This window comes from Rhea pennata, chromosome 4 (genome assembly GCF_028389875.1).
Source record: "Rhea pennata isolate bPtePen1 chromosome 4, bPtePen1.pri, whole genome shotgun sequence".
Taxonomy (NCBI): domain Eukaryota; kingdom Metazoa; phylum Chordata; class Aves; order Rheiformes; family Rheidae; genus Rhea; species Rhea pennata.
Window position 1 is genome coordinate 10,133,209 of NC_084666.1, and position 21,775 is coordinate 10,154,983.

The following is a 21,775-nucleotide window of genomic DNA, read 5'->3' on the forward strand; positions in this document are numbered from 1 at the left end:
ACAGCATTTAACTGTCGTTGCCGGCGGCTGTCACTGGTTTCACTCCAGCTGCTCCAGTGCGAGTGTCTGCAGAGTCATTTCGTACTCGGGCTGTGATGCAAAGGCAGCAGTAAGTGCATGTCGTGTCCTCTCTTGTTGCCCTTGTCTCACCTGCACCTTTTGTTCCAGGTGTTTTGGGGCAGCTTTTTTCTCCTCTTTGTCAGACAAAATCAGCTTTTCTTTCCCTGCTCTTTCTTTCCATCCCCAACCTCTTTTTATTCGTTTTTCTCAGCCCTCTCAAGTGTTCTCCTTTCCAGCAAAAGAGACGGCGCTGTGCTAGGTTTGGGGTATGTGGTACCTCCGTTTGTGAGGCCAGAGCACCAGGCTACGAGGCCTCCTCCTAGGTGGGCATCCCTGAGGTTGGTGGTGCTGTGGGTGCATCAGTGTCCTCCTAGCTCTGCACGAAGTGAAGGGGGAGCTGACGCCCAATGAGCAATTTCACCTGGGCTGCACAAGATTTGGTAGGAGCCCTTTCCTTATGTTTCTCCTTTTCAGCCCTTCCACACTTTCTGTTCTTCTTATCTATAATTTACTGCCTTTCCCTGGTGTCCTGTTTTTGCACCCCAGCAATGCTGGGCAGGGTGAATAGAAGAACTGAGGTTACTGTGAAGCCCTGAAGCTGACCTGAGTTCTGCCACTGCAGACCTGACCATGCGCATCGCAGCAGCAACAAAATTGGTGCGTGCTGCCACACGCTGACCCAATTCACCCACGCTGTGGGTGGCAAAACCTCATCACTGCTCTGCTGAGCCCTGCAGCACGCTGCGGTTCATGTTGCCCAGCCCGGTCTCAACGCTGAGCCGTGGGGGCTCCTCTTGAGGAGTCACGCTTGGGTGTTAAGTCACTCCAGTCTTGGTTGTGTTTCAAGACAACTGTAGGAGCGTTAACCACTGTGCATCTGAGAACAGAACTGCCCCGCTGCTGCCATGCCAACATCTAGAGAGAGGAGTCTGAGATGCCGGATTTGAGGCACTTTGGGCTCGGGGATTTTGTGACACGGAAACGGGGGATGGCACAGGGAGTGAACTTCCCCCCCTTTCTCCCTTGTTCTGTATTAGTCATCAGTGCTGATTAAAGCCCAGCCCAGATGTTAAGGTGACTCTGTTACCGTCGTCTCATGGCAAAGGCAGGTGAAAACTACAGAAGGACCCCATTGCTGGATCTGACGATGTATGTGAAAGCTGGGCTTATGCCAGGCATCCCCGCAGTGATGGAGGGGCTTGGCAAGAGCCAAGGAACAATAATTTGACCAAGAAAAAGAAATGAAAGGATAAACTCAGAAGAGTGGAGAGGGAAAGAGGTGTGCGCAAGAGGAAGTCAAGAGCAGAGATTCAGGAAGTAGGGAAAACGGCGGGTCCCTGCAGCGTAGAAATGACTTGGATCTGCACAGCTGCAGTTTTGGGGAAGAGGGAAAAACAAAAACTCCGAAGTCTTGCACAGTTTCAGGCAAATAAGGAAGTTTGTTTGCTGGAGGTCCAGATTAGTGCAGTGGGGGTGCGAGGTTGTTTTCTCTGTGTTTTGTGTCCTTGGGTCGGAGGAAGCATGTAACGATGCAGCTCACTGGTCTGCACCTGACAAAACATCTAAGTCATTTCCAAGTGTTAGTATTTGAGGAATAGATCAAAAAGGATGAGAAACTTGAAATAATTGAAAATATCAAGACTGAAGACATTCTTTGAGGTTTTGAAAAAGCTGTTCTTGGGTTGGAGAATGTTAACTTAGCAGAACCAAAACTTGTTTAACCTCAGTTAAGCTTTGCCGGGGGAGCTGTAGGAAGAGAGAGACCATCCAACCAGAACGCCAGGGTGGAGAGCGGGCCCAGCCGAAGGGCAGGAGCATCCACCTCAAGTTTGTCCTTCCCCGATGATCCTTCCATGCCCTGTTAGTGTTTACACGTGTAGTGGAAAATTTTCACCTAGACGAGGTGGGAAGGACACGGCCCTGAACAACCTGGTGATTAGAGTGCTGCCCTGGGGCAAGAAAGATTCGTGCCCTGCCAGCTTCGGAAAGGGGCTGTACGTTAGCCTGCTGGGAAGTGCAATAGCCTTAAAAAGTTACGAGGGCTTTTAGCTGCAATTTCAAGACAAGTCCCTGCATTTGAGTTATGGACTTTGCAGAGCCTGTGCGGCTGCCCAAAGAGGGACTTCTTTCCTTCCTCCTCCTCCTCCTCCGTCGCTGCGAACAGCAGGCTGGGCCGTGACTCTTACCAATACTCCGGGAAGTGCGTGTTTTAGAAGACATGCTAAATATGCTGGTTTTCTGAATGTCCAGCATGAGTTTCTGTGGTAACTGGGTCACTCCTTTGCCTAGAGCTTCAGCGGAGGTTTTAGGGGGCTCCTCTGTATTTCCAGAGTGCATTCGCCTGTAGGTTTTGAGTACTGTGAACTTGACAATAAGAAAAAAAACAAAGAGAGAGCGATTCCTTCTCATTTGGGGGGGGAGGAATTGGTCTATTTTTTAAAATCACAGTTATTCACCTAGTCAATTTATTTATGTATTTATTTATTTATTCCTTGACCTGCAACAAGGAGCTAATGTTGACTGTTCAGCCTGGTTACTTGTGGGTTTTGTTTTCCTGTGAGGGTGGTCAGACACCGGGACAGGTTGCCCAGAGAGGTGGTGGAGTCTCCTCACTTCACATCCTAGGAGATATTCCAAACCTGGCTGGACATGATGACACTGAGCAGCCTGCTCTAGCTGCCCTGCTTCGAGCAGGGGGCCTGGCTGGGCGATCTCCAGAGCTCCCTTCCAACCTCACTGATCCTGTGATTCTGCAATTGATTGTGACAGCTGTGAATTTGGTTTAGAAAAATAATTCATGCCTAGACCTGCTGCCTTCATACAAAATTTCCAGTAAATTTCCTTCTGTGCTTCCCTGAAGAATTGGCTCCATGCCTGTATGCTCTCTCTGTGAAGTTTAATTCCTATCAGTAGTCTTTCACGCATTCAGAATTTTCTATTAGTGGTATAACACATGCGTAGAAACTATTATGTTGTTTATTTCCTGAAGATCTCTTTTTTCATGGTCACTCTTGGCTTCTAGATCAGTAAACATTGTAGCCTTTTGATCTGTTTGTTATCTGCTTTTATATTTGACCTCTTACTTGCAAAAGACTTGAGTGGAAATCCCAGGTTCCAGACGCACGCACAAATGCAAGTTCAATTTTTTTTTTCAACTCACACTCTGCGGCTCTTGCTTCAAAGCGATTTTGGCTTTACAGATGTGATGGATCCGGCTGGGCTTACGCATGCCTCTGAGTCTCGGGTTCAGTGACTCGCAGCCTCTAACGTAGATCAGAGCCATCTCGATTCACGAGCGATTGCATCAGTAAGAGGAGTAGTTGTACCAGTGTACGTGGCTGTGTAGCTACAAGCGGTACTGGTTCGGCGCACTGAGGACGTGCGTGGCTGTCGCAGGTTGCCTTGCTTCTGGAAGTGTTCGCTGGGCTCTTCCGTAGCTGAGCTCTGGCTTTGCAAAGCAATGTATATTTGGAAATACAGGTTAATGCAAAACTGATAGAGAATAAGGGAGCCACGGCTCGTACATGGAAGTCGAGCAGTGGGGTGGTGCTGGAGAGACTCACTCGTTCTGTAGCTAGGATTTTCAGTAAATACAGATTTCAAAGGTTTTTAACATGCTTAAATGCTTCTCTGGGCAGAATGTTCATTTAGCCCACAGTGTAGTTATTCAAGTCTGTAACCACCAAATCTAGGTGGAGCTTTAAACTACGGTGGTACCTGGAGCCTCAGGATCAGCCTCTTCAAGCCAGGTGTGCAAAATCAGTGACCGCCTGAAGATGCGGTTGGATACCCTTAGCTGGAGCCTAGCAAAACCCAGCCGAGATGCCTCAGGTACTGGACTCGGCCTTACCGCTCGCTGGGTCCACATCAACTACGTGCCCCCGAGGTAAAAGCAATCCAGCGAGGCGAAAGAGGACAGCGCAGCACAGTCACCCCTCCGTGCCAAAGGAAAGCTAGCGCGCCGGGGCGTTTGCAGAGCCAGCTGGCTCTTGACAGCTCGGCCCCTTGCGTCCCGGCAGTGGCTTGGCTGCGGCGCGTGAGTGGGTCCATGCCCTTGTGCGGCTCCGTGTCCCCACGGCCCAAAGAGCAACGCAGCCAGGGTGGATCGAGCGCGGTTGCGGGAGATGTCTTTAAGTCAACGCAAGAAAGCTCAAAGAGTGGCACAGGACTGACACCAACACTTTGCAACGCGGTGGAGGCACTTGGCCCTCTCTGGGTGGTTAGGTCCCCCTATATCTGATTTTGAGCTTCTCTGTCTGAAATCTAAGAGAAGAAATTTGGGATCTTTTTACACAAAAGCGTTCAAATACCCAAGAATATTTGGTGATGAAAATCTAGCTCTAAATGAGATAGGTGATCAGTGGGGTTTGGGAGAGGGGAGAGGGAACGCTGCTCCATCACCACAGTGAACTTGCTGTGCAGTTTTTGCTGTCTTTTCCTCCCATCTCTTCCTTGAGTCGAAAGCTGCAAAGTAAAGGAGGAGATGGGGATTTGATTTTAAAAGTCTGGGCAAAGGTTAACTGCTTAATGTTAAGTCATGTACCACAGTAAACACAGTCTGGCAGATAAACTGCTTCAAGATTTGGAAGAGTCACTGAAGATGTACACAAAACCAGCTTCTTATTTATAAATCCTCATCTCTAGTTGCTGTGGACTTTATGTGCTCCTCTGAATAGGGAAGCAATATAATAACAGACCAATTTTGCAAAAATCTCTATTAGGAATTATATATCTGTTTCTACTATCTGTTTTTCTGTGGCCATTGCGGTGCAATAGCAATGCTTTCAAACGCTCGTGTGGACTGACTCAAAATCCTACAGTTGCTCAAACAGATACAAATTTTGAAGGCGGCAGGATTTAGGTTGTTTACAGGTGCCGTGAGGCAGCAAAACCGACTGTGGGAAAAATAAAAGGTGACGCTCGCCGACCTTTCCAAACTGTGAGAGCTGCGTTTACTGCTAAAGCATTGCCCAACCTTGTTGCTTCACGGGGGCTGTGACAGCTGCTATTAATGCGCACGAGAGAGCCCAGCGCCGGCGGAGGGGAGAGCGTCTTCACGCCGTTTTGCTACGTTGCACGTTTGAAGTTCCTCAGCTGCGCCGGGAGGAAGTGGTTATTCGGTTCTGCTGCCATTTCGCTAAGGATGAAGCTCCAGTAAACTTTCCCTGCAAGTGTCACCTGGAAACCACAGTGATAAAACCGAGTATTTGCCCACTGCCTCTGAGAGGAGATGCCACCATCATGAAACAGGAACTTAGAACGACGTGAGAGCAAACCCTGAGTTAAGCAGAAAGAAAAGACCGGTGCAATCCTGTCCTGCAGGACTTGCACCGGATCACACACACTGTTTTGCCCCCTCCCAGGTCTCCTTAGGAGCGAGGGAGAGTTGAGGTCCTGTAGGAGGGACACAGCGGCGTGTAGCTGCTGTGTAGGTGCAACGCACCGAAGCCTCAGAAGGGTTCACAAAGTAAGTCACTGCTGGTTCCTCGGGCGATGAGGTGGTTGTGCTCATCAGGTTTTTCCACCGTTGCCAAACCGCTGGGCGCGTTAGGGGATTCCATGTCTGGTTACCGACGGGCGGAGGTGGCGTGGGAGGGGAAAGCCTGCCTGCGCCCCGTGCTGCCTCCCGGGCTCAGCCACAGAGGTGCTTTGAGCAGAGTGACTTAGTGCACAAAGTGTCTTTAAAGCACCCCGGCCTGGGCCCTTTGCCTCAGCTCCTCCTCTTTGCCTTGAGGTAGCTCTCAAACATGTCCTACCTTGTTCTCCGTTGCAGACCTGCTCTGCTGCCCGGCACTGCGCTGCATGTAAGGAGAGACCACACCAGGCTGCTGCAGAGCCCTGCTCTCTGCAGTTGTCCCTGGTTTATGTGTATCACAAATCTTTCAGGTTGCCAGAGACCACCTTTCGTCCCCAGCGCACCACCTTGTGCAGCCTTCAGCTGCCCTCTGGGTTTGCTGCGTGCTTGGAAGCTCTCTCTTCCAAGAAGACTGGCCCTGCAGGGGTGTAAAGCCTTGCGGGTGACCTGGGGGAACATGGTGACATGATATCTGGATTTGAAGTGCCCTTTGATGACCACTGCTCTGCACGATACAAGAGGTACTCGAGGGAGCAAGAAGGTAAATCTTGTGGTGCTTGTGGCCTTGGCTCTCTCTTGTGGTTGTTGGAGCCACCCAGCTGGGGTGGCTGGTGTCACCAGCTCTGGTTCCTGCTCCAGGAACTGCTTTTGTGAATGTGAGTGATCAGCATAGACTGGAATAGGCAAAGCGCACTGACAGTGATCGGTAAAGTGCACGGTAAAGACAGAGTTTATCATGCATCCTTCATCCTCTAACAAAGGCTGAAATCCCTTCTCGTTTCGGCGAAGATAAGGACGTGCACATAGCTCGGGCACAAGCGTGTCCGTTGTCTGCTACACCCGCATTTCGAAATCCTTTGTATTGCTTTACCGCTCCCCTGCAGTGCCACGCTACCTTCATTTTATTCCTTAGCTTCCTTTCAGGGAATTGCTTTTCAAGTCTAATTTTAGGCCTGATCCTGCAGTTACTGGTACTGTGTGCTTCAGCTTCCTGTTTAAAACCTCATTCCAGGACACTGACCTGTAATGAGAAGACGAGTCTTCCGAACTATCGGCTCTATCACCGCATCACGCAGAATCCAGGAGACCATTAGCACATCACACAGAATCGTCGTGTGCTCTGGGCCCTCACACCTCTTCCCCGAACCTGCTCACCTGACACCCCTAACACGTCAATACTGCTGACTGGTAGACTGCTGTTTTAAGAGCAGTTCCTTCATTAAAATAGATCAGCATGGACTTTATCAGTTATGTAGTCCGTAACTATAGTAAATGAAAAGACTTCCACATCTTCCCACGCCTGCCGTTGATAGATGCACGTTTTAACAACCCTTAGGCCTCCCTCTAGGAATGCTGCCTCTGGGCAGCCGCCTCGGTGCGATGGCCCTCGTCTGCGTGCTGCAGCAGCAAGGCACAGAGGGATGGATGAATTTGCTGGCCTCATAGCGGGGGACGTGTGTTCCTGGAGAGCTATTACTGGGATGGAAATGCAGGATCCAGGTGAGCCTGCACAGAAGCACCTGAACATGGGGAAAGATGCCCCCCCACCTTGAAAACGCACGCTTTACTGCGCCCACGACACCGATCTGTAACGGGCACTGCTGCAGGGCACCATTTAACTGAATGGAAAGTATCGTGTGTTTTAGGGGTAACACCACGGCACGAATGAGGAGAAGAACTGGAAGATGCAGATTCTAGATGGAGTTGTGCCCCTGTTCACTTCTCTGTGCTGCTTTTCTCCTCCTGCTCTTTTTTTTACCATCCTGTCAAGCATCTGGGGGCTAGAGACAGGCTTTTGCAAGGTGCTTGGACAACAGATGTCAGCCAGGCTGGGAACCCCTCTAGATCTTGACTTCTAGGTGCTCTGTATGACGTCTCTTCAGGGACTTGCTTGGTGATTCTAGCAGTGCCAAGTGGGGTCAAGGAGCAGTTCCTTAAATGAACCCACTAGGTAAACCCCAGCTTTTCTCGTGGGCGACAGATGTTCCTAGTGGTAAGGATCAACCACTGCTTAAGCTTAGGGTTCAAACTAGGGCTGCTCTCGATGAAGGGAGCAGAGGCCCCTTGTCACACAGCCAGAACCAAAGAAGAGTTCCTCTCCCTTGGGAGCAGCTCGTTCCCACCTGCTAGCAAGTATTGAAGGTAGAGTTTGAGAAAGCTGCTTCTTCCATGTAGTGAGCTAAGAACAGGCCCTGCAGAAGATGGAGCTGTGCTGAGGCCAGAAGAGTGCTCAGAATCACTAAAGTAGATCTGTATCACCGAGGGCAAGCCCAGATGGTGGGAAAGGAGGAGTAGGATGCTATTTTTGCATGCATTCATGTGCGGTGTGCATGAGTCACCTCCCGCCCTGCCAAGTAGCCCTTTTTCATGATAGATGATGTACCTTTGCATGCCCTTTTGGTTACATGAACTTCCTTGAGATGTGGTGGTGATGGTCAGAAGTAGGGCTGGTTCCTCTGTGGGGCCTGAGCTCCCTTCTTTACAGCTTTGCCCCTCCTGTGCACTGGGGTCCCTTAGTCCAACAAGATCTAATGCCTGCTCCCCTCTGTCAGTGTGCATCAAAAGACCTAGAGAGATGGAGACCCTTTCTCGTGCTGCTGTCTATGACCTTTTTCCTACCTTGTACCTTGCAGAAAAAGCCTGAGGGCTTTGTGAGCGGACCTGGCTGTGCTGTCAGGTTGCTCCCGGAGCTGGCGTTTGTTTGCGTGCGCCCCGTGCTCTCGGCTACGTGTGCGCCCTCGTTTTCCTCCTGCTTCAGAGGCGCAGGTGCTGAGCGTGGCATGTGCACCAGCTGCAGCTGGGCTCGGCGCGGCCGAGGGGTGCGGGGCTGCAGCTGGAGCGAGGCCTTCTCTAAGGCCTTGCGAGCTTGGCAACCCTGCCACAGGTTTGGGCCCTCGCCCTCTCCCCAGCCAGCAATGGATATCTCCAACATGCACCCAACTGGAGGTTCATCCCTCACCCTGCGTGCCAGACCGTGTGTAATGAACCCTTGTGAGGGCTCGTATGTTGGAAGAGAGCACAAGGTTCCTCATAACCCACCGCCCGGTTCAGTGCTGTGCGCAGAGGGGCTCCGTGAGTTATGGAAACACCTCGAGTTCCCGACGAGGCTGTCGAGCTCTGCAGGCACATGTCGGGAAGAGAGTTCGGGCCCTGAGAGTTTCTTAGCAGCAAATCTAAAAAGAGCAGGAAAAGTGGATATAATAAACAGAAAGGGAAAAGCTGCAGCTAGTGCTTTGTATGCATTTCTTATACTTTAGATTTTTAGCTGAAACCTGCTGGCTAGCAGCTACTGGAGCATGGTACTAGGAAATATTACTATAGCATACTCTGAATTCACATTGATTTTGTAGAAAAAGAGCTTGAGACTTCCTTTTTTTTTTACAATGAGAAGCACTGCTGTTCTGAGTATAATAGGGTGGCATGTTGTCTGGAATTTCCCTTGCTTTCTATATATACACATGCATCGAAGCCACAGGAAATGGAAGTTTTTTAAAAAAAAAAGTACCATGAAACATAGGTATCTACTGCTTGAACAAGTTTTATTCTTGCAACTAGTTTTATTATTAGTGAGCACTTAATCTGTCGAGATCATTTAAGATGTGTTCTAAGATATATGATGTCCTAAATCACTGGAGAGGAAAGCAAACATTGCCCTAAAAGCTGCAGACGATTTGAAAAGCATTTTAGGCTGTAGGTCCTGTAGTTCTGTACTGCCTTTGCCATTACTATCGATATCCTCTTCTGCCATGGGGCTGAAGATAAGGACTAAATGATCTCCTGGGGTTTCTCCAAGTTGTATTTTCTTTAATTCAACAAGTCAATCTTGCCTGTAGCTGCTATCATGGTTATGTGCTACAGGCTTACTCCTATATGACAACCAGCATGTCTTGGCATTATTAATAAAAGGCATTTACTTTAAAATCCCAGTGGAAATATTGTATAATTACACACTGGAGTAATGAGAACCAGTTGGCCAGTGCCTGGACAAGATGTGGTCTGAAAATCTTTGCTGTTGGCAAGATAGCCAGTAGGGATTCCCTAAGCTTGTCTTGTCTCTGAAGTCGCACTATTTTAGAGAGCACAACTTCAGGAAGATAATTTAATGTGGAAGAACTTTTAGGAGAAAGATCGGACTAATCATGACGGTAATTGGACAAATACATCTTGGCATTTCTTAATATGCTAAGATATATTTCTGCAAGTCCCAGGAGAGACAGTTATTCTGCCTCCTTCCAGCCTCCCTGGACCTGCAGAGGAGACCTGCAGATTTACCTACTCTGTCTTTCCTTTAATATTGATGTGTCTCTCCAGCAAGGGCATTGCCAACCAGTAATGGGAGATTTACAAAAAAAAAAAAAAAAAAAAAGATCTAAATGGGCATTAACTTTGCCTCATAGCAGGACTCAGTTATTTTGGATGCCTTTTATTACTGGTACAGCAGATAAGGACCTCAGTCCTATACATGCACGCAGATTTTCTGTATGGTTTCAAGTTTCTTGTGTAAGGAAATATTTCTGCAATTGTACAGGTTATAATGTTATGTGTTTCCATGAACAGATGTGTTAAAAATGGGTAATGAACGTTCAAAAAGTTCGTGCTATAGAAGTCCCTTTCATTTTTTTGCCGTTACGTTCTTACATGCGTTTATTGCTTCCTTTTGGGAAAGGAGTTGGGTTGCTTTACCATTGAGCCAAAGACAAGAACTACTTAGGCCATCCACGTGGCAGAGAAAAAGTGTGAGACCAGAGGGCACTTTCCTTAATTTAAAGGGTTCAAAAAAATGTTGGAAACTCATGACTTATTTCACTTCAGGATTGGGGCGGTGAAGGTACAGCTGCTGGAGCTGACAGCATTTGAGGCACTCCAGGCTATAAGTGAAAGCAGCTGAATTGTTACTGTGGGTGTTGCTCGGGAGGTACACATGTGTGTTTTGCCTGGTCATGAGATGACAAGCAAATATTTTATAGTATTTTTGCAACAGAATTACCAGTGACTCTTGTATAAAAGCCAAAGCACTGGGTAATAGATATGTTTTTTAGGAGAAACAGTTTATGTCCTTTTTATATAGAAAAAACATTTGATGTAGAATATACTGACAATTCTTTCACAGTATATGTAACTGGTTTCTAAGTTAATGCAAAGACCATAAAGAACAGATAAGACTTTTTTACCAGCTGGAAAAAAGTCAGTGGGAAATGGTAGAGTAAAATAGTTCTAAAGCGAGGTATTTTTATAATGAAAAGCAGATGATCAGCCTGGATTTTTTCCACTGCATTCATCATTTATTACACAGCTTTAGAAATCAAGGTGATAGGGGATGTTTTACTCTGTGCTTGATCTGTAGCTTCACCAGCTTGTATTTGTTGGTCTAATATGGTGCTCTTTGCAGATCTAGCCAGTCTCCGTGCATTAAGGAAGCACCCTCCTTTCCCAAGATTTAGATTCTCATCTCTGCTTTGATAGGAGACTAATTCACAGCTCTTAAAACCAGAAGAATATCTTACTGTGAATTTGTGTGTAATGCAGATTTACCTACCTAATACTTGCATCTATTTCAAATGGTTTTAGGTCAGTCTGTCCAACTACACCCACAGGGATTAACATGTTTGCAAACCTACAGTAGGTTTGGGCTTCTGAATGACCTAAGTTGATCATCTCAAGGCAATAAAAAAAAGTGCACTGCCACGATCTAACTTACTTACTTTCTTGTTGTTTTTGTTTTGGTACCTGCTTTGTAATATGGGTAACTAAACTAAAAAAACTCTACATCGTATCAATTACTGACAATATAGTATTGATGTACATTAAAACTATAAACTAGAGTTGTCTAATGAGAATGGCCAGATGAAGTAAGCTAACCTTTGAGAGATTAGCTTATGCCACAGGAAGTTTAATCAGAAGTTTCTCAGCCTATGTTCTGTGGGCCACATCTGATTTGCAAGACCTTAAAAGGTGACACATTAAACCCTCACTAAAAAAAAGCAAAACAAACATGCATCTCTGCATGTTTAGGCATACTATGTTAGGAAAAGGAAACTAATAAATCACAGGTTTAGATTAATAACAATAATAAATCATTGTACCTACACATTGCATGCACTAGCCCCTGCACTTTTTTTTCTTTTCCTTTTTTTTTTTCCTTAAGTAAGTAGGTGTTAAGTTTTCCACCTAAGGGCCAGTGACATAAAGCATCTTTTTCCTTTGGGGCTGTAAAAAGATAATGAAATAGCAGAACTTTTGTTTAGGGGCAGATAGTTCTGTACCTAGTATTCATCATAGGAGTGCTCACAGGGCTGCCTGAAGGACTGGCTGTCGCCTATTGCTTTGACCTGAGCAAGCCCTAAGAAACAGGAAATCAATTTTCTTTTCATCCATGAAGAGTAGCTCTCCCTTGGGAAGGTTTAGCTCTTTCAGCTGGTTTGTAACCTTGCAGATGTGAATCACATGAATAGCACTACTGTGTTGCCTAGAGTTGCATATTTGGGGCGGGGGGGGGAGGATTGCACTACTTCTGCTAATCATTTTGTCAACCAAGAACACAGTCAAGAGTGCTGCCGTTGCTGATTTGTAACTGTTTGTTTGGAAATGGTGAAAGAAAAATCAGACACAACTCAGTGCTGTTTGGGAAAATCACTGAAAGGGGACAGTAGACTTTAGTCCTTCAGCAGGGTAGAAGATTCATGTTTAACAGGAGCAAATATTTTCTAAGGGGGAACCAAGTGCTGGGTGTATGCTGGAGCAAAATCATGGCAGAGGGGGTTTCTCCCTTTTTTGGGGAGGGTGGAGCAGTAGGGCGAGAAGGAAGGAGGCAGTTACAAATACAGAAAGATAAGTGAAGGAAAAATATCCACAATCATCTTTAAGGTAGATCTAGAATTGGAAAGTAAGTAAAGCAGGAAGGACTAAACTGTCGTTACAAAAAGTAAACGTTTTCTTTAAACTTAAAAGGTTGTGGTTACACTAGGCCTTTACTTTGTTTACATACCCTCCTTAACTCCAACTCTGACTTACTGAGAAACACCTGGAGGGTAGACAAGAGCTTGTACACTTTACCACTAATACTTCTCAAAATGATCCACTCCTCTTTCTTGAAGTTATTTCCATTGTAGATAGGACAAAAATATACTTAAGCTAGCTGTGGTATAGTCACAAACACCGTGTGGCAGGGTAGGGAGTTAAATGTGTTCTTGTTTATCTGAAAGGTCATTCTTCCTCTCATAACTGAGGAATGATTTTCACCATATTATTTGAAAATAGTCCGAGATTACTGAAGTAATGGAATAACTCATACCTGAAACCATGACATTTAGCTAACACTTGAGTATAGTTACTTGGATTATTTTCCATTTAAGTACTTCCACAAAAAGAAAGGTCTCTGACACTTTACTAATGCAGTAAAGCAACTGCACTGTCACTTTTATTATAAAAATAATCATTAGACCATTATAAAATTTGAATACAATCAATAATTACACAAATATACTTTTACAAATATGTAAAACATTTATGGCACAGAAAAAATAAATATCCCTGTACATTGTTTCTGTGCAAAAAAGACAGGGCAGTTTTAGTTGATAACCAGCCCTTTTACATTTCCTTCACCTCTCCTGCTTTCAGTTGAGAATGTTTACCCTCAACAATAAAGAAAATACTTTCAATTTTAATCCAGATAAAGCAAAATAATTTTTTTGCTATCTTCTGCCAAATTGCTCCTCCCCAAATTCTTCAGCCAACTTCTTTCCATCTTTGAAAAAGGTGTTATATTTCAAGTTCAGTGATTTTCACAAGCCTTCAGACTGCTGTAAAGAATTAGACTTGTATCTGAGTCAAACTGCACTCTAAAGCTAGCTACTCTGAGCTAGCTAGGTTTCTTCTTTCGTTTGTAGCACAATTTGCATTATGCTTTCTTCCCTTGTAGTTGTTGGAAAAAATATTTCTTTATAAAAGCCTTTGCTTTATCTTGAAGTTTTTCATGCAGTCCAAGAGAAAGTGAAATAAAATAAGAGGTAGATGCTGCTCATCCTCCTAATTCCTAAAAGCTGTCCATTTGAAATACTCTGTTTTAGGACTGTAGGAGATTATATAGAGAGCAAAGTTTTACTTCGTATAAAGTAGTGATTAACTTACTTACACTCCTCACATGAGGTGGTCACTGACAACATTCAGCAACGTGTTTGAGAAATTCATCACTAAGTTCATCATTGAAAAACCTCATACAGTGAGGGCATCTAAGTTCACCCTGTGCCCTGCCCTCCGATCCTGAGTTTCCATTGTCTACAGGTGGAGACGCTTGCTCAGACTGTGAAGCTGCTCTCCTCATGCCTGTTTGGCCTGGGCTGTTGCCTCGTAGATGTTCAACGTTTGTCTGTACATACATATGGTTCTGGTTACCAATGTGAACTCTGAAGTGACTAGATGTGTCCTAGAAAGAGAAAGAAGAGTTGTTGAAAAAAATGAGCAAAAAAATATATTTAACAGAATATTTTATCATCTTTAAATGGAACACTGATCATGTTTTTGTCTGAAGACTTAGAAGACATGCATCAGTTTTTGCAGATTTACTGAAAGTCATAAGCAGACTTGTAAAAGGATGGACAAGATGGATAGCTAGCAAGCTACTTTAAAGATGCCACGGTTACTGGACTCATAATTGTCCCCCTGTTCCTTCTGAGAACAATTTCTAACTATGTTGATCCAACATAGAGGGGAAACAGAATGGAAAAGGATATGTATGCATCTCCACTAGAACCCAGATTATGAAGTAATCTGAATCTTGTTGAGATTCTTTTATTTAAAACTACCGTTTTGCTTTTTTTTTTTTTTTTTTTTTTTTTTTTTTTACCTGTCTTCTTGTTAGCTGATGTTGCAGACACGCAACTTCTGCTTGAAGCTCTTGTATTTTACTCTGTGCTCGTTCTCTGTCTGATCTCTCGGATGTAAAATCATCTTTATAAACTAGGACCTGAAAATTAATTATGTTAGTATTTTACAAATAAAAGCATGGCAAGTTAAATTATAGTTGAAGCTGTAATTTCTGTTTGTAAATATTTACTCTGAGTCTCAATAGTATCTTGTCTATCATGTCTATGCTTTAAAAGTATTTCTACATCTTTTTTATATCTTTATATTTAATATTTTGTATTAGAAGACAGCAGAATCATACAAAATTCTTTAAGTACTCAAATTTCTTTTAATCCGTGATTTTAAATAGCTGTATAGCCACTGTGACAAAGGCAAGTGACAAAAAAAGAAAAAAGGCCAGGGTGGGGGAATAGCTTCATTTTCCCCCTTAGAGATCAGCATTTTAGGGGGGAAAAAAACCAAATAATTCCCATGTCTAGGAAAAAGAAACTTAATGACCTGTTGCTCCAGCATTTGTATGCGCTCATTATCTCCTTCACTAGCCTTCTTCACATTTTCTAATTCTTTCTTTGCTTTTATGCATTCATTCATTTTTTCTTCCAGTAGCTTGTTTAACCGGAGTATCTCCTTTTGCATCAGTTCGGAATTTGTTTGTGCTGAAGTTATGCCATGCTGTTGCTCCAGTTGTGACTTCAGTTCTTTTAGCTGCAAGTGGAGTCGCTTCACATACTCATCCCTACTAGCATCATATTTCTGCCATTTTGCATTCAAGTCTTCTACCTGAAAGATTACCCAGGAAAGTCACAACATGAAGTGATAACATGAAGTCATAACCTTTCAAGCTTCCACAGAATGTCTGTAGGGTCAGGACCAAGATTCTTTAACAAATATAACAGGATCCACTGAGTGCGAGTGAGCTAATTTATACGCAAGTGGAAGATTATCATACTGTAAACCTGTCTCTTCACTGGCAGCCCTCCCCATGTGCCAGGCCATAGGCAGAGTATCACATAATATGGAATGGGAGGGATTTGCAGTCATGCTAGACATAGTGCTCTTCTGGGTTAGGAAATTAAGTACAAAAACCAGTGGAGAAAAATCTTCATCTACCAATTTTCTTTTGCAGTGCATTATTAAGAACAACAAGAAAACATTAAAAAACATAAGCTGTTTTTACCCAGAAGTATGCAGAGATGTGCTCTCTTGAAAAGACAAATATTTTGGACTCCCATGAAGCTGCCATTTGATTAAATATGGCATTGATAAGGTCTGTTTAATCTAATGTAATTCAAATTACTCAATCAAATCTTAATCTTGCACAAAATGAAAGTACTCACGTGAGCCACTTTTTGTTTTAGCATCCTGTTTTCATCTTGTAGTTTGCAGATAAGGGCTTGAAGTGAAGCTTCATTGTCTGACGGCTGCAATTTTCAGATACAGAAAATACCATTTTAACATAAGAATCCCAAATATTACTTAACTATGCTATTAAGCTGAAAGTAGTCTTTGCTTTATTCATCTAAAATATATGCTATCGGTGAAACAAATATATCTAGATTTACCTGTTTCTACATAGTATAGGAATATGTTATACAGTATAGCATAGCCTGTAGCTAGGCTGATTTTTTTATTAATAATCAGAGTGGAAGTGTAACCAGGTTTTTACCACCGTGGTATTGCTTTTAAACACGTCTATGCAACATCATACAAGCATATCCTGGCCAAACTAAAGTTAACAAAAAATTATCACACATTTTACATGCACGAAAGTATGCATTGATGACAACGGCACTTGAGAGTTTACAAGAACTCCGAGGAAACTGCTTGTTTGGAGTGGAGGAAATACATGACAAAAATACAGATATGCCTTCATCTTGTTTTACTATTACTGTCTATAATTTTAGCCAGTGCTAGGAAGAAGTTAGTAAAAAGCCCTGCTTGCTAAATAATTGACTGAAAGAATACCTTAAAAAAAAAAAAAAAAAGTGACATCTGCTTAAAAAAAACCCAGGGTACATGAGTAATCTAGAACATTTTTGTACAAAATTCCCAAGAATCAGCTAGTAATTGCATCTGAAATTTCTGTTCTTCAAGAGGGAAGTCCCCACTGCACAAGGTTAGCTACTTATTACATATATCAAAGTCAATCAAGTTTCCTGTCTATCAAATACAATTAAAATATGATAATACTAAAAGTTTCAAGTCCCTTAAAAAGTCTTTTTTTCTTCTTCTATCTACTCAACCTCTACATACATCTTATAGGTAACTTTAATCTGGATATACCATCTTTCTTTGAAAATGTTCCTAAAATGTTTTCACAAAATCAAACGGACCCATGCATATAGTTCATCACAAAAATGTAAATGGGTAGTTATCTGAAACACAGCATTACTACTACATAGCAAAGGGCATAAGACTGACAATTCTTCTTTTCTGAGAGATCTGGTTACAGTACTCAGTACCTCTATCTAGTATTGGAGGCAGCACCTCTGATGTTACTTGCTTGTGACATTATCCTGAATTACATAGCTAAGGAAACATCACGATTTCTGGAACAATGGATTTCCTCATGAAAATATCTGTCTCTACCCTACACTGAAAAGCTTCAGCTAAGGTGATGGTGATGTAAAGCTACACAACCATTAGCAAGACAGGCCACCATCCTACTGTTTCTTGGTCCCCCTCAGTGGCATTTCTATCATTTTATTATCATGAAGCAATTTGTCTAACAGCCCTGTTGTAGGGAAACAGTATATTTCAGGGAGAGATCCTGGGGAGGGGTGAAGGGTGGACAAGGGACATGTAGAAACCACAAAGCAAAAAATTGGCAAAATTCCTTAGTCAGCTCTTTCCTAAACAGCTTTTCAGTAGGTCTATACTATGCATGCAAAACCAAATCAAAGCCAAGCGATGGCTTGTTTATAAGCCATCTAAGAGACGTCACCTTCAAAAGCACAGCACCATCTAGTGATGTACACAGGCATGCTACTGTCTGCAGTGTATGCAGAGAAGAGTTGCAATTGCTGTCTCTTCTGCAAGCTCTGATGCTAGAGATAAATGATGGCCAAAATGCAAGTGACTAACAACAACTTCCATTCTGAACTCTTAGTGTTCAAAATTACACAGAATTTGCCATATTAATCTTTTCACCATATGTGAAATTACTTAAAGGGATGTTTCTCACCATTCCTCATTTACAACTGTCATATTGTGATGAGCTCCTTAGAAATTAATAATTGCAAAAAGTGTAATAAGAGTACCTGGTTAGATCTTTCAGTAGGAATCTGATCATCTGAATTCCTCTTTTCTCTTCTTTGCTTCTCTTCTAGACATTTTGCCAGATGTTGACACATTTCTGCTGTGGATGCTAACTTGCGTTGAAGTTGGTGTGTTTCATCAGTAAGTGAACGGCACAAAACTTCACTGGTGGCCTGAGCCTTCTCTCTCTCTGCCAAGCTTTTCTGAAGCCGTAAGATTTCTCTCTCCTTTTCATACGGAGGCTGATTTATCATCTGCTGTATCTCCCCGTTTTTCTCCTCTAGTTGCTGATTTAACTGCTGCACTTCCTAAACATTAGGGGGAGAGGAAGTTATTCAACCCAAAGTTGAAATATTTTAAGACTGAATTCCATGTTGCACTAATTCCATGTTTCTCTTACACTCACTGCAAAGTACTTAAAGTAAAAATAAATCAAATTCATTTCTATATAACCGCTGAATTTTAGAACTGACAGATCAGCCAATCAAAATCAAGAAGCGCTCCAACAGCCATACAAACACTTACAAATCAGTAGTATCAAGAAATCAAAAAAAAAAAAAAAAACAACAAGTAAGAATTTAGGATGATTTTATGCAAAATATATTCAGCAGTTACCAGCTGAAGATGGAACTTACAGGAAACAACGCAGTTTGAGAGGAATGACTACAGAAGCTGAGAAATGCTTTCTAATCCTGCATTCCAAATTTCCAAGTAGTAGACCTCAAAAAATTGGAACTGAAAAATCATCCTATCAAAAACCTAATGAAGTGTTCTTCATTGCCTGGTACTGTGACAAGGCCAAATCAGAGATAGCAAACACAACAACTTTTCCACCTAGGAGAGGATGAGTGGTAATGACAAGCAAACAGAAAACAAAACCTCCGTGGCAGCAATAACTCTGTTCTGGCCGTAACTGTCTCCAAAATACAGGAGGGAATCTCACATATTCTTCAGGAAAGAGATGTATAGCTTACTGCAGCACATTCTCGTTGAACTGGAAGCTCTGTGGAATCATCTACTCTGCATCAAGATCTGATCTTTGTAGGTGTTTTGAGAAGAAGTCTGCTTATAAACTGATGCTCAATCATGCTGTAGTACCATGCCACAAAACAACACCTAGAATATTACAGTCCCAAGCTTGTCAAAAATAGCATGAGCTTCATGATCTCAAAGAGTAAAGGAAACTGGTAACAGAAACCTCTGTAGCACTGTTCCTCCAGAATTAGTGTTGCCCTGGATACTAGGATAGACAGTGAGATACAAGCTTGACTCTACCCTTCCAAATCTTGAGGAGTTTAAAATCATAATCCTTGGTCATTTCCTTGGAGCTGGAAATCACAGGAAGCAATCTTTGTCCAGCACACAGGTCTCTGACTTCAGAGCATCTTCTCTGGCATTGGGATTTTTTATTTTATTTTATTGACAACTATTTTATTTTTTTTTTTGATTGGTCATGAAACATTTATTTCTAAAACTATTAAAGTGATTAGCCCAACCTATAAAATAGTGCTTGTTCTTGTTACTGATGTTAAAGTTCTTTAACGTCTTGCTAAATGCTAGATTTCCCCTTTGCTATGCTTACAATTCCTGGGTAGATTAGAGATGTAACTTTCAGCGTCAGACTTCAGAACATCTTCAGATACCACAGGTTTGTTATCTGTCTGCAAAGTGTCCGTAAGATTATCTCTTATTACAAATTTCCAAACTTGAACTTATTTAAATGCATTTTAGGTGAGTGTCATATGTGGAAAGTGTTTTGTATAAGCATTAGGTCAAGAGATTACTTATGACAAAAATACTTGTTTCAATTTTAAGTACTACTTTTTGGTCTGGAAATTCCTTTTTGCAGCTTCATATAGAAAGAAATGCTTTAAAATTCTTTAAGTATTTCAGACTGAACACAGGAAAGTCTTAACGACAGTACCAAAAATAGCAGTTGTGGGGGATGGGAGAGGACACGGTTTTTAGGCTATTTTCTGTCACTGATACCCTACTCCCCCAATCTATTGCCTCACAACCTAGACTTGCCAGTAACCTCTCCAAGTATTAAAGTGCTATTTTAATGTCAATGTAAGACAGACATTTTTTTAAAAAGTGAACTATAAAAAGAAATACTTTAATAGAAAAAATGTAGGAAACAATTGTTTATCTTATGGAACAAAACTGTTACTGATAAAGAGGAAGGGTTTTTTTATATAATATAGAACTTCTGAATTTAGTCTTTACTGAATATTTTCTCCTGCTTGTGGAAAATAGTTGTGTAAAGATTTACAATGTCACACTTAGCTTTCATTTTATAGTTGCATAAAAAATACCATCCAGGCTCTTTTATCTTATTCAACTTAATGCAGTGGAAACTAATCTCTGATGCATATGGTTGAGCTGATTTGTGAACAGTTCTCTGGGCACACCGCGATAATGCAAGTTCTGCCAAAGGCATCAACATTTCAAGGAGAATAAGCATCATACTGTTCAAGACATTTGATTTCTTGTTCAGGCTCTGCCACCAGCTTGCTATGCCACCGTGGCAAGTCACTGAAGACTAAGTTTTCAGTGTTGGTGCCCATGAACCGAAATCTGTTTTTATGAACTCAAGCGAGCAGCTTGAATTTACTGCCTGTAATTGAGGTCATCACCAAACATATTTCAAGTCAGATGCTCCATTCAAGACAACAAATGCTGGAAATACTAAACTTAAACTAGTTATTTTTCTAGAAAGGAGTATAGAAATAAATCTCCTGAGGTAAATTCTGCTGCAAGTTCACAAGTACACGCAACCTTTTGGAAAGCAGAGTCAACGCTCAAGCTGCAAGTGCTGTTTGGGGGCATTTGGGGATTACCTGACTCAGAGTCTCCACTTTCTGTGCCGAGGTCCGCTCGCTGTCCCTGAGCTGCTGCCTGACCTGGCCGAGCTGCTCCAGGAGACTTTCCACCAGGGAGCGGGCGGGCTCGGCGCCCGCGGCCCCCGCCGCCGCCGCCTCGGCCGGGCCGGGCGGCTGCCGGGCCAGGCTGCTCCTCAGCTCCCGGATCGTCGCCTCCTTGGCGGCGAGCTGCAGCTGAAGGTGCTTCAGTTGCTGAGCCGACTCGTGGTACAAGGTGCAGAGCGCATTGTACCGAGGCACTTTGCTCTTCAGGCTCCTGTTCTCCCGGTGCAGCTTTTCCAGCGTTTCCTCCACCTGTTTGAACCGGGCCACCAAGGGATCTGTACTGCTACCCTCGCTTACCGAGCACATGGCTGAGGACGGCGAGTCTCGACCAGCCTGCGGCCCCTTCTCTTTCTTCTCCAGGGCGAGCAATAATCCGGCCAGATGCATATAAAACCAAAGAGGAGCCAGGCACGGCCGTAGCTGTTTCTCCGCTCTTCCGCCTCTCGGCGAGGGGACGATCTCTCTCCTTTAAGGGCTCGCAGGACCCGCCTACCGCGCTTCCCCGCCGCCGCCGCTTTTCTGCCGCGCGGGCCGGGCCGAGGGCCGCCTCCGCCGAGGCCGGGAAGGCCGGCTTGGGGCAGCGCAGAGCTTCCCCGCCGCTAGAAGCCGGCCCCGGGGGCAAGGCTAGCCGGGGAACCCCGGCGAGGGGCGGGCGGGCGGGACGGGGGCGAGCTGAAACCTGGGGCCGAGCGGAGGAGGGGGACGCGGGTGGAGGATGAGGCAGTGAGAGGCCATTGGGGGCGAGGGGCCGTTGGGGGGGGGGGGAAAGAGGGGTCTGGGGCGAGCCAGGGGGCCCAAGGCTGGGCGGGGGGCGCGAGGCGAGGGAAGGACGGTTGGGGAGTGGGGGGGGCGCGAGGCGAGCGAGGGGCCGTTGGGGAGTGGGGGGGGGGGCGCGAGGCGAGCGAGGGGCCGTTGGGGAGTGGGGGGGGGCGCGAGGCGAGCGAGGGGCCGTTGGGGAGTGGGGGGGGGGGCGCGAGGCGAGCGAGGGGCCGTTGGGGAGTGGGGGGGGGGCGCGAGGCGAGCGAGGGGCCGTTGGGGAGTGGGGGGGGGGGCGCGAGGCGAGCGAGGGGCCGTTGGGAGTGGGGGGGGGGCG

General features: G+C 44.4%; 1 protein-coding gene across 2 annotated transcripts; it reads right to left on the bottom strand.

Moving 5' to 3' along the window:
* Positions 1-13,046: 13,046 nt before the first annotated feature.
* On the bottom strand, positions 13,047-21,428 carry TNIP2 (TNFAIP3 interacting protein 2). 2 transcript variants are annotated; one of them, XM_062575267.1, is made up of 6 exons: positions 20,980-21,428; positions 17,758-18,063; positions 15,835-15,918; positions 14,996-15,277; positions 14,478-14,597; positions 13,047-14,057 (listed from the first exon to the last, which is right to left on the bottom strand). In XM_062575267.1, the coding sequence occupies exons 1-6, from the start codon at positions 21,067-21,069 to the stop codon at positions 13,785-13,787; spliced, it is 1,155 nt and encodes a 384-aa protein (XP_062431251.1). In that variant the 5' UTR covers positions 21,070-21,428; the 3' UTR covers positions 13,047-13,784. The 2 variants fall into 2 exon arrangements, with proteins under 2 accessions (XP_062431251.1, XP_062431250.1); XM_062575266.1 differs by having other exon boundaries at positions 20,596-21,428.
* Positions 21,429-21,775: the final 347 nt, after the last annotated feature.